Raw genomic sequence first — 13,528 nt, 5'->3', positions numbered from 1 at the left:
TTTGCACCAGTGAGCGTCATCACGGGCTTTAAATGGTCTGGTAGAAGAGATTTATAATGGAAAAAATAGAAAATGAGATGTACAGTTTTGAGAGAAAACGTGCAAAGGAATCCACACATCAACATAGTTCAGTTTCCTTATTTGTATTTATAATTTGGGTAAAAAGATTTTAGATAATAGTATTCCAGGCAACCGGTATAAGACTTGACAGAATCTGCTTGTATATAAATATATATATATACCCGAATGAAATAACAAAATAAATACATAAATAAAACAACTTACAATACGATGACTGTCTTCTTGTTTCTTCCAAAACAGCAAGCAGGAACACAAGTGGAGTCATACAGAGAGTACTTTCCTTAAGGTATGGAACGCCCCCTATTAGTGCAGATCCGGGTTGACCTTGGCGTTCTACCTCCAAGATAAAACCACTTCAATCACAATTGGCAGCACCCAAGAGTGATTACAATACGGAGTACCCAAAGGTAATTACTCAGTAATCAGAAAGGAAGAAGAAGAAGATAAGAAGGAAACAACACACTGTTTGCAGAGCACTGGAAACACTTACATGAATATTTTTTTGAAGCCCAAAGCCCATTTCCTTTTATAAGCCCACTAGTACCTGTACGTATAGGATGTGTCTCTACACACCTGTACATGTACAGACATGTACACCCCATATACAAACCCCTCTATGTATAGGTAGGTGTACATACCAGGTCCTTACGTATGGGTGCATGTATATGCATGTGCCTATAAGTACTACAGAGCATGTGCATGATGCCATCTCGGATCAGGGGTGGATGTGCATGTACTTCACCAAAAAGAATACATCATATGAACCCACACCCACACCCACACCCACCTCGACCTCGACCACGACCACCGCCAGGCTTGGCTCGGCTCTGCTAGGCTTGGCTTTGAGCGCGCGCGTGTGTGAAAAGCACCCCGGATTCCAACCTCACACATGGGACAAGGGAGACTTCCCTTAGAACCCTCTATCCCTTGTAAGCTGCATGAGCTCATATTAGCTCACTTTTCTACTTGTCCCTAACCACTGTGGGACTAAACTTGAAGAGGTTCTCATGTCTTTTCAAGTTTCCTTACAAGTTTATACAAGAGGTCCTTGGTTCGAACCACCATGCACACACATATACAAGTGTTTCCAACAAAATCAAAACAAAGTGGAGGGAAAGGGTTTTTCATATTTGAAACTTATATTTCAAAAAGGAAAGTTTTGAAATTACTTTTTGAAAACACAAAATCCAACAAAAGATTGTTACGCTGCCCTTATACATATTTCTTTATATCATTCTCACATAGAAAACAATAGTAAAGCCCACATTGATACTCTTTTTCCTATCCTGACCATGATTCTATTTTTTAACCCTTTATTGGTGTAACATGCACATGCAGATTCTTTTTTACATTGTCCTTATAGGAAACCTCCCCCATATATATGAGGGCTAGTTATATAATCTACTTGGTCGCATAGTCTCTACACAAGTGCCTGGGCCAATGGATGAGCACGTCTGGGTATATACCCTGGAGATAGAGTCATAAAGGCGTCATCTCACGATGCCCTGTGAGAAGGGATAGGAAACACCAACAAGTAGAGATCTTTTTCCCATAATTTCTTTGAACAAATTTCTTTGTTAGTTGGTTGGTAATACTTTTCAATCATTTTTTCCTTTAAATTTTGTCAAAATGTGGAGAAACCCTGTTGATGCCGTAACGCTTGTGGACTCCAATAACTTATTTTGGTGGGCTATCAATGTATAACTTGGAAAGTGTCTACCATGAGTCAAACATAAGATTTGTGGGTTCCTTTTCAATTCGGATTAATAATAAAGTGGTTTCCTTTTTGAAAGTAGTTGAAAAATCAAAGGTTTATAACAATGGAAAATTAAACCATGGTTTCTAAAATTCCGATTCGATCTTCCTAATTAGAATTGTTCAATTGATACAAGATCGGGTTCAATACTGATACAGATCAGCTTTGGTGACATTTTGATAATTTTACTAAAACTTTCAATCCGAGCTAAGAACAAGGATCTATCATAAGTTGATTTGGAAGGTTTGGCATCATACTTTAATAACTACCACGAGCCGCTTTGGTTAAGATTCAAATTTGTGGGATATGTTGTCCACATCATCATCCCGAGTATGATCATGAATTTAAAATAAATAAAAATGGCCTATCATGTTTTTAATAAATTTCAATTCCCAAAACTTATTTTGGTAACTATCAAGATACCCTTAGATGTTCATTTTTTTTTTCGGCTTTTAATCAATAAAATAACAAAAAACCAATGAAACTTATTGTTGTAGCTAGATCCACAAGCCTTTTAGAAAAAAAAAAAAAAAAAAAAAACCAAAAAACTATGAAAGATTAAAGATATATAGAAATATTTGCTTTTTCTTATCGATTCTATTTTATGGGGTTTAATCGATTTCAATTAATTTTTGACCAATTCTGAGTTGATTTAAATCACAATGGTACATGGGGATCCCGTGTCCAATTCTTGGTTTTTAAACCTTGATTATATAAATTTTTTTTATTTTTTTATTTCGATCTAATATCTCCTTTTAAGTATAGAAGGGTAGAAAATTTTCAAAAGTCTAAAAGGTAAGCAAGATGGAAACTAAAAGTCTAAAATTAATGCCATTGCCATAGGGTTGGACATAGGTCGCCCATAATTAATAGGTTGTTGATCTAGAGTATCCCAAATAGACAATAACCAACCGATTAATCATCATTCCATATGACTATATAAGGTGGGGCTTGGGAAATGTAGCACCAAGCATTCTAGATTAATACATGACAAAGACATTTTCTAATCTTTTTCCTCATTTCCTGTTACTCTACTCTAATCTTTTATTTTATTGAATTTTTTTTTTCTCTCCTGGACCAAATTTCTCTACACTTTGGGTGTAGAAAGAATATCCACATCTCACTTCGTCCGTATCATTCGTTTGCATTAATGAGAGGTATTTTCGTGACCCAAGAGTCTTATTATAAAGTTACATCACTTGTGGATAAGAGATTTCTCTACCCCATGGGTGAAGGAAAATTTTGTCCTTAATTCTATTCTTCATGGAAAATATTTTCAACTCTCTTTGAATGACTCTTGATAGTCCATATAAATATGAAAAATGCATACTCCAAATCATCCATTAATTCTGAATTTTCTTTTCCATCATCTTACCCCATCTTAGTCTTGTTTAGGGATGTAAACGGATCGGATTTGGCTCAGATAATGCTATATCCGTATCCACATTTGATTAGCTTTTGAACGGATTTGGATAGTGCTAAACGGATACGGATACTGATACGGATCGAATATTTTATCCGTTTATATGTAAATATAGCTTTTCAAATAGCTATAATCTATCTGTATCCGTATCCGTTTAGCTTTTGGACGGATTCGGATAGAGCTAAACGGATAGAACACGGATACAATAATGGATTTCGGCTATTCATTTACATCCCTAGTCTTGTTAGAGGATCAAAACAAAATTTATAGAAAAATTGGCTCAATCATCACTCATTCTATCAAGAGATGCTTTCGAGTTGGGCTATCTATTTTAGCCACATGAAGTGCTCTTTTAGTTAAATCAATCAATAAATGAGAAGACCCACCATGGATTTGCAACATGTTAAATTTGGTCTTCCTCTCCACTATATGGTCTACCAAGTTAAGAATTTTGCCTAAATTCGAATCTATTCATATATGGACATTGGATTGAGCTGAATTGGAACTTTTTAAACTAATAGATAATGAGATGGACAACAATTTCACAAAATTTTTGTATTTCATACTATGTGAAAATTGTTATGGCTATCAATAAAATCTCATCTGTATGAAAAGTACAAGAAAACTATACAAATAGGTTTTACAAACTTGAATTGACTTGGGTTTCGAGTCTATATTTTTCATCCTTTGTTTTAGTAATTTTTTTTACAAGTAAATTAATAATGTCAAAATTGTAAAATATCTTCTAGTTTACAACAGTAAGTGCAAAGCCTAAATAAATTTTTCAGAAAAAAATAAGTGTCAAATTTAAGGGAAAAACTTCCCCACAACATCAAAGTGAAATTTCCATTCATGTATTTATTTTAAAAAGTTTGTCTCATCTACTTTGAATGTGTGGGTACCATATTGATAATGCATGTTTCAAGATAACCATTGGTATGACGTGCAAATTACTCTCAAGATTAACTCACTTTAACTTATAATGTTTTTTATAAACATAATTGGGAAAAGGTGCTTCACCAATATATAATAGTCTAAAGAAATGATATCACTCTCAATTCCCAAATCGCATTTGTAACGGTAAGTAAATAAGAAAAGGTCAAAAGCCATAAAGATTAAGCCATTAAAGCACAAAAGCACATCAATGCCTACTTGATGTTGACAAATGAAGCATCCCATGAAGACTTGAATATCACATCAATGAAAGCATAACCAATATTCTTTTTATTAGAATAATATTTTATTGGAAGTCTTTAATATCCGGTTTGAAGTTTGGAGTAATAGGTAAGATACAATAGACCAACTTATGTATACACAATGCCTTTTGGCATTTTTATTGGTTTCATTTCTTGAATGCTCCATTTCTCTAAGTTCTTCTAATGACGGAGGGTGGATCCCATCTGGACAGTGTGTTCGGATGGGGATAAGATAATCATTTCTGCCTCCTCTATTAGAGGAACTTGGGAGAAATGAAGTTGACCAGGAAATGGAGCAGATAAAGGTTCATACTAAAGGCCTTGACTGAACAACAGTATTATACAACCTTTCTTTGAGTGGAATTGATAAGAAAGAATAAATTCCATTTTATGTATTGTATTCCTCTATTTAAAGATCCTTTGGTTGGTATTTTTTAGACTTTTACCTTTAAAAATGATAATTGTCACTGATCGAGGTCTATAGCTTTTGCTACGACCTTAAGTCTATCTTGAGCTTTTGTAAATTGTTCAAGTTATGATAATCTCATTGTTCTTTTCTAGATCACAATATGATAATCCTCGGATCTTTATCGCCCCCAGTCCCGGGGGCGCTGTTGTGCTCATTGTGCGGCGCAGCAGTGCCCATGTGTGCACGGTGGGGCCCACTGTACAAGTGAGATACTTGTACATGGCGTTATAACTAAAAAACAATAATAGATTGGATGAAATGAATACAACCATAGGAGGTTAAGAAATTATTCTTCCATTGAAAACTGATGTAACAAAATCATGCAAAATCAACCAAAAAAGAGAAGTCATGCAAAATAGTCGATGTTTAGTGTACGATAAGCCATGAGTATTAGAGCGCATTCTCCTCTCCTCTCATTAGGAGTGATGACCTACAAAACTGATCAGAAGCTCTCCATAGCATGCTCAGGTTCTTTGTTCAATGATCTGATTTCCTACTGCTCTTTTCCTCGATGCCTGATTGAGAGAATCTGTGCCTAAGGAGTTCAAGAACCTCTTCCATCCTTACATCTTTAGCTGAAAGTAGTACCATGGCATGATAAAGCACATCTGCCATCTCTGAAGCTGCGTGGTACTTATCCTCATTCTCCTCTAACGTTCTGCATAACTCATCTGCCTCTTCCCTGCATAAGGTTTCACATTAGATTTCACATAAGCATGTACATAACTAAATGGGCATTCTGTTTGAAAATGTCTCCGGTGCAGCATTGATAAACTTGTGCTGCGTAGAGGTACTCAATTTGTTAGAAATGTCTTCTAAATGAGTGGGTCTTTATCCCTACTCATCCAACCTCACCTGGGGTGTTTGTTATAGCATTGAAGCAAGCACTAGGAGTAACTAGACCAATAATATGTTGGGTCAATCTTAACATTTCTTCAAGGGCCAGAATTAATGATTGTAAAATCATATGCATCCAATAGGAAAGTTCTGATCAAGGCCATGGTGGACTAGATAAGAAAAAAAAATCAAAGACCAACGGAATATTCAGATATTTTTATAAATACCGAATATTAACCAAATTCCTTTGATGTACCTTCTAGAGTTTTAGAACTGATTTTTTGGGACACACACATTTGTCATGGATATGTTTCTTTTCCAGCCTCCTCAACTGGATCCTGTTTCTCAGTAGAATTTGTTCTGGAGCAGTTATACTCTTCCCACATCTGAAACAAAATGATGGACGAAATTGCAGGCACATTTAGGATCATCTAAAACCTCGGAATAAGAATTTGGGGCTTAAACTCAACCTGATTGAGCCTGCCCTATCCTTGATTTGGAATTTGTTTTGAGGCCTTCAGCAAACTGACTCAGCCCAACCAACCAAACTGAGCAAACAAAGAAAAATGTTATATTACACAGAGTAGGTAGGGCTGTAAATGGATAACCGAAAATCTGAATTCGATCCGCATCCGTATCCGTTTCGGAGCATCCAAATTCGTTTAGAGATATCCGGAAAAAAAATCCGAATACTCCGATAAAATTCCGAATCCGAATACTTAATTATAAAAAATTAAGTAAATAATGATCTTGAGGGTTTTTGAAGATTCAACAAGTTCTAGAATATGAGGAAAAGAGAATCATGATCTAAAACTATGGATTGAGAGTGAATTGTATCCACTAGGGGGAGGAAGGTTCGGGTTACACAAGGCAGAGGTGTAAACGGATGGTCGAAAATCCGAATTCGATCCGCATCCGAATCCATCCGAATCCGTTTAGAGGTATCCGAATTCGACCAAGAAATATCCGAATCCGATTACCTCCAATCCGTATCCGAGCCGAATCCGATCTGTTTACGGGCCTAATAGTAGGTGCATGTTCGAAAGGGTATGGTGGTATCCTACCAGGTTCTCTCCAGCAGGATGTGAATAGATTGTCATTCCCCTCATAGGATATTGTAAGTTTGTAATTATACCAAACTAGTGAACCCACCCCAGGTTGGTATGATTAACTGAATTAGACTCAGTTCCAACTTGAGTTTAGAATCAATTGGTCCAAAACCTACACAAGTAGCACTACCAGCAACATAGTTGAGCAATGTATATTTAAAAACAGAATAAAAGTTTGTAGTAAGATCCGCTAGTTATAGACATGAAGGTAATAAGTTCCAAGGAAACTTTGTGTACGCAGAGGGATTGAGCAATTTGATTAACTTCTTATTGCTACTTCAAACTTCTTTGATGATGATAACCTTCTATCTATGTTGAGCTCTTTGCTCTGAAAGCAGTTTTAGGAAAAACAGTATTTCCTCCTAAACTTCATTATGTAAATTTCCCAGTTATTTAAGTAATATATATTTTTTTTCATAAAAAGAAAAATACATGCAAGGTAGAAATGCAACTCGGAAATAGAAAAATCTAACAATCTGCTGCAGCAATTAAGTTTTGTACCGAATTTTAGAGCAGAGCAACTTCTTGTCACACAACAGCCGCTTGGTCCATGATGGCTTCCCATTTTCAGCTGCTCCTATTTCTGCTTTGCGTGTGGAGATTGTAGACTCCAATGAGTTTAAAGTTGTCAACAGAAGCCTATCTTTCAAATCCTGCCACAAGCAAACCATTAAGAAACCTGATTAGCTCTATTCTATCCCCACTTGCACTAATGTAATAAGAACATCACAATCAAAAACAAAACAAAAGTTACACAAAAAGAAGATCAATACTTCAAAAGGCCCAATAAATGCACACATGCCTTCTCGAAAGAAATCACAGTACAGGAGGAGAAGATTGCATACCTGTGAACCTTTCAAGAAATCAAACACTGAAGTATAATAGCATGTATCTGAACCTGTGTGGCATGTTGGGCCATCAGGCTTCCCAAGATATATTATCTGACACAAAATCCTGAGTTAGCTTTGGATCAGATTTTGCCAAAGGAAGCTCTTGTAAGCTCCTAGTCTTAGAAAACATACAGAATCACGATCGCAATCAAGAAAGATGTCATGAACGTTTATGAAATTCATGGATGTCTCTCCCTTTGTCCACAAGGACGATCGGGAACGGCTATAGAAAGTGGCCTTTCGTGATGAAATGGTTGTAGCTAGTGCTTCCCTGTTTGCAAAGCCTTGCATCAAGACAGCTCCTGTGTCTACATTTTGAGCGATTGCCACCGCCAGACCTTTATGATCCCACTTGACAGTGTCCAACAATACCCCCACCTAAAATATTCACATTAAAAAATGAAAAAGTACATCCCATTATTATGTAAGCAAATCAGTTAAAGCATAGAAGATGAAATTTATAAAAGATTTAAAGTTTTGAAACAAAGAAAGAAGGGCTAGGTGTGACTCAGGCTTGCTTATGCATAAATTCAGACCACTTCACTGGTAAACAAACTCACATGGCCAACTTAGTTGATGATCTATCTTGAAACTGGAAAAATGAGATCAAGTAGGGGGAAAAAGATCATTATTTAACAGTTTTAACAGAGGAAATAATAGTTAATAGAGCAACAAGCAAAGCCAAAAAGCAAGAATAGTGCAAGAAAGGAGCAAGAAGCCCTACCAAGCTTCCCTGCTACTATGAAATTAATTAGAGTAAATATCATCCCCCTCCCCTCTAAGTTTCCTTAATATCAATCCAATACCCAAGTTTTGAAAAATATCATCCCCCTCCCCTACTTTATAAAGTTACTATCAACCGTACCCTAACTGACTAATGCTGTTAAAAAAAATTGAAAAGACAAAATCACCCCCCCTCTTCTTCTTCTTCCTCCTCTGCAACCCCAACGGCCTCCACAGGCGAAAACCTCAAGGCAGTTGCGGCAGTGGTAAATCTGCAATTTTTCTCCCTTACATGGAGCTCATCAACGGTAAAAACCTCCGCCTCCGATCCTCTTCCACCACCACCACCACCACGAGCTCCATCTCTTCACTCGCATTCTCCTTCTTCCCCAACCAAAACCCACCTTCTACTCCATCTCTAACTGATATATATACTTTTTTTGTTTTCTAAAATCTCAACCCAGCCGAACCCATCTCCTTTTCCAATTTTTTGAAACCCACTCTCTTCTCCCATTTCTGGAACCCACTCACCGAACCCAATAGAAAAATCTTGTGAAAAACCTTGCTTTCTTGATTATTTCTTCTTCTTTGTTTACAGAACCTGCCCTATAAAAAAAAAAAAAAAAACGATTGACTGGGGATTTCTATAGTCTACAATAGATAAATTTAATTGATTTACTGCTATTTTACCAACTAAAAGAGGGAAACAATGGCTAAAACAGAAGATCAAACATAAACATGATTCGCCACTGATTTAAAAGGGGGAATTCTGTTTTCATATGAATTTTTTATCTGGCCTTTCAACAGGGTTATGTGTTGACCAAATCATGTGGAGTTGCAACATTAGAGAATCCAAATGTAGGAACTTGAATTTTGGTTCATCTGGGCAACTTGCTTCAGAAGTTGGTAGTGGTGGTGCTGGTGGTGATCTGGTCTTGATAATTGTTGCAGCCATTCGGTGTGATTCCGGTACTGGAAGACGGAGATCTAAAACTATTCGAATCTAGAGCGATAACGGTGTACTTGTCGAAGAAATACAAGGATCAAGTGAGGATTTGCCGGGATTGAAAGGGGGAAATTTGAAGGAAGAAGCCATGGTAAGGGTATGGTTTGAAGTGGAATCGCAGCAATACACCCCTGCTATTACACCTATCATCTCTGAATACTTCTTAGCTCCTATGCGAGGCAGAACCCCTGACCAGAAGGCGATCGATGATGGAATCACAACAATAGAATGCCACTAAAATCGTTGGAGGTCAGATCAAGGTGTTGAAGAAAAGAGATTTGAGAAATCGATTTTGGTATTTGTCCATTCTTTGTTTCCACTCAAATCAATGACTTCAATTTGGAGTTTCTGATTCAATAAATTGCAGATCTTGCTACAATAGATAAATTTAATTGATTTACTGCTATTTTACCAACTAAAAGAGGGAAACAATGGCTAAAACAGAAGATCAAACATAAACATGATTCGCCACGATCTTAGGGGGCATTCTATAGTCAAATTTTTTTTTTCAGTTTCAGCTTCAGCTTCAGAAGAAGAGAAGAAGAAGAAGAACGATGAAAATGGGCTTTGATTTTCAGGGAAAAACGATATTAAAAAAGATTAAGGGTTTTTTTTTTTTGGTGTAGAAGATTAAGGGTAATTTGGGGTTTTAAACAAATTGGACTCGTCTACGTCATCAATTAATGATGTTTTTTAACGGTTAGGGGACGGTTGATAGTAACTTTATAAAGTAGGGGAGGGGGATGATATTTTTCAAAACTTAGGTACTGGGTTGATATTAAGGAAACTTAGAGGAGAGGGGGATGATATTTACTGAATTAATTATGATTTTTTTTTTGGGGTAGGGGGGGGGGGGGAGTGGTTGGAAGAAAAGGTATTAAGGAAAACATCAATCAAGGAACAACATGTAGAAGATCTAAGTAAAAATAGTCATACTTATCAAATAATATAATTGCTCAAAAAAATGGAATAATTCATTGATTTCCATAATTCTTATTCTCAGGCGACTAAACAAATACAGTTGAAATTATGGTAACATCAAACCAAATGAATTGTTTTAGTTTACAGAGTAGGTGATTATTTATATGGGGACCGTGAAAAGGGGAAGTAAAGATTGAAAATAATATGCACCTCATCAATCATAGAAACCCTGAATAGTTCAAGTCTTACAGCAGCAAGGGAATTATTTATGTATAATTTTGGTAGAGACCAACAGCATTATGTTTCCTCCTTGATTAAGAGTTCTATGTTCACTTGTTTGAAGAATGCCTAAGATTCAATTAAATTTTCAATACAACAACAACAACATCTCAGCCTTATGTCAACTTAATGGGGATAGGCTGCATGGATCCTAGAAGAGAATAGATGCACTTAAATTTTCAACGTTCAACAAAATAAGAACCCTTCTCATAGAATCACAAACAGAACAAAAGTTCTTATTCTAGAACTGAGAACAAATCCCTACTTCAAAAGCAAGAATGTCCAAGAATGTAAAAGCACGAGATATAGATTCAATATTCTGAGTTACAGAAAATAAAAAGAAAGACTTCGACCAATAAAAGATATCAAATAACGGAACACTAAAATCCTCACCAAATAAACCAAATGACAATAGAATTTCTAGGTAGGAGTACCTTTGACTCCGAGAGAAGGTCTTTTTCTAACTTTGGAGTAGAAGCATAGACTAAACAACAGTTCCTCTTCTTGCTATTTTCTCTGAAGTTGACATAAGGGAATGATATAACATGTTCCTTTGCTGTATATCTCAGGGATGAGGGACAGTAAGAGATTGCCATTAAGGACACTACAGAAAACTTAGCCGCAATCTCTGTCAGTCTTTGTTCATCTTCAGAACATAGTTTCAAAAAGTAATCCAGCCATCAAACTAATGAAGGGCAGTTATACCTGGTTTTACAAATACAACCACTGATTACTCAGAAAAATCCAGGATTACAAAAAGTGAATGTCAGAAGAAGAACTAAACAGACCAGAGCTAAATCAATTAGACCCTCAATGAATTACACTACACAAATTTGAGCTAAATCAAAGAATCAGAAGTAAGAACTAATCGGTACACAAGTATCTCTATATTCATTCTGATATAGAAGAATGAGAATTGATTGGTGATGCACATGCAGGACCTTTCGGCGCAAAGCTAATCGTGGGCAGATAGAGAGAGAAAGGGATATACAGCGAAATCATTAAAATCATCCAGTTTGGTGGAGATTGAGACATGTTACTGTAATGCGTTTCCCAGACAAATAATCGAACAAGGGATGAGCAAACAAAAATCCCTCCTCCAATCGCACTTACAGGAATCACACACACTCACAGAAGAGAGAGAGAGAGAGAGAATTGTAACCTGCAACCTCTTGTGCGTTAGCCCCAACTCTCGAGTCTCGACAACCGACTCCCTTCACCATCGACTTTGAGCGGCTTCTTCCGCTAAGGGGTAGGGTTGAATGGGCAGAGAGGAAGAGGAGACACAGGTGACAGGACACGGTCTCCATTTCCTTTTGGTGGGTTTCCTGCACGGACCGTGTCCCCATTCCTGCACGGGCAGTTTTTAGCCACGTGGAACTATATTTTGGAGCGTTAAGAGTTGAACAATGAAAATAGATGGCGAGTGTCTGATCGAATTGATCATGTAGATAATCAATTTGTTCCATCCTCATGATACTTGCCTTTAGGGATGTAAACGGATCGGATTCGGCTTGGATATCCGATTAGCTTTCTGACGGATTCCCTGAATCAGGGATTGAACTAGTCCCTACCAAATCTAATATTGTGGATCAAAATCAAGTGGAACTGATCCCAATAACCCTCGAATCAATACTCAGATCTGAAAACTCAACTGCTCTAGGGTTTCTTGGCATGAATCAACCAGAATCGAATTGAATTAGCCGATTCTTCTATTTTTGATACATCATGTAGATAATCAATTTGTTCCATCCTCATGATACTTGCCTTTAGGGATGTAAATGGATCAGATTCGGCTCGGATAATGCTATATCCACATCCGCATCCGATTAGCTTTTGGACGGATTCCCTGAATCAGGATTGAACTAGTCCCTACCAAATCCGATATTGTGGATCAGAATTGAGTGGAACTGATCCCAATAACCCTCGAATTAGTAGTCAGATCTGAAAACTCAACGGCTCTAGGGTTTCTTGGCATTAATTGACCAAAATCGAATTGAATCAGCCGATTCTTCAATTTTTGAAACCATGGTTGCAACCCCAATTAAATGAGGATCAGCGATATAATCAAACATATTACTCTTGAATCAAGGCTCTTCCGGTTATTGTTACATAGGAAAGCAACCGTTTGGAGCCTCGTGCATTGGGTTCGACATTTTGTTTTTTTTACACTATTTTGAGGTACTAACACAATACCAACTTGGGTTCCTATTATTCGAACGTGGAAATGCATAGCCATTCAACCCTCTAAAATGAGGACCTTTATCCCTTGAGGTTCGTTGACTAGTACGGTTGTGCAGTTCCTCTCATAGGGGGGCTGAAATGACCATTCCAACCCCTAACCGAACACATTGCCCAGGTGAGGTCCACCCCCCTTTTATTAGAGGCACTAGGGAACCATACCGGGCAGGGGAACGTAGGTGATAAACATTCCTAAAATGACACCTAATAATGAAGATCTTACTAGAAATTTCATTTAACTAAGGATAAATCTGATAGTAACTAAGCTGGTTTAAACAGTTTTTTTTTTTTTTACCTATTTTTTTTTAGCCTTGCATCCCTCTTTTGTTCAATTTGGAATTAGAAATAGGATGGGTATTTTTTAATTTATAGAAATTGAAATGAAATTATGATTTGAAGTAATGCCAAAATGGTTGACATGAAATCAGGAACCAAGACTTGATACATTGATCCCGAGAGCTGAACTAGTTGAATTAATTTATTGCATATTTACACTTTTTATATAGCATTGCAGGAAAATCTATTATTTGTAGAAATATAATCCTTAGTTGTTTTTGTCCCGTTTCCTTCTAAGAGGAAACCAATAGATCCTTGCAC

At 36.8% G+C, this 13,528-nt stretch overlaps 1 protein-coding gene across 1 annotated transcript; it reads right to left on the bottom strand.

Moving 5' to 3' along the window:
* Window positions 1-5,282: 5,282 nt before the first annotated feature.
* Window positions 5,283-11,868, bottom strand: LOC122640975 (histidine biosynthesis bifunctional protein hisIE, chloroplastic-like). The gene is made up of 6 exons (XM_043834280.1): window positions 11,853-11,868; window positions 11,125-11,395; window positions 7,894-8,139; window positions 7,717-7,812; window positions 7,373-7,524; window positions 5,283-5,607 (listed from the first exon to the last, which is right to left on the bottom strand). Exons 2-6 carry the CDS (start codon window positions 11,284-11,286, stop codon window positions 5,403-5,405), a joined length of 861 nt encoding a protein of 286 aa, XP_043690215.1. The 5' UTR covers window positions 11,287-11,395; window positions 11,853-11,868; the 3' UTR covers window positions 5,283-5,402.
* Window positions 11,869-13,528: the final 1,660 nt, after the last annotated feature.

Source organism: Telopea speciosissima, chromosome 9, assembly GCF_018873765.1.
Source record: "Telopea speciosissima isolate NSW1024214 ecotype Mountain lineage chromosome 9, Tspe_v1, whole genome shotgun sequence".
NCBI classification, from domain to species: domain Eukaryota; kingdom Viridiplantae; phylum Streptophyta; class Magnoliopsida; order Proteales; family Proteaceae; genus Telopea; species Telopea speciosissima.
The sequence above is the reverse complement of the archived record's forward strand: the minus strand, read 5'-3'. Positions and strand labels throughout refer to the sequence as shown.

Excerpts from the sequence above, each read along its gene's own strand:
- LOC122640975 (XM_043834280.1), bottom strand. The coding sequence starts at position 11,286 with ATGGCAATCTCTTACTGTCCCTCATCCCTGAGATATACAGCAAAGGAA. Across the intron at positions 7,813-7,893 it reads TTGATTGCGATCGTGATTCT|ATAATATATCTTGGGAAGCC; the intron begins GTATGTTTTCTA and ends ATTTTGTGTCAG. Across the intron at positions 5,608-7,372 it reads TTGCTCTGCTCTAAAATTCG|GGAAGAGGCAGATGAGTTAT; the intron begins GTACAAAACTTA and ends AACCTTATGCAG.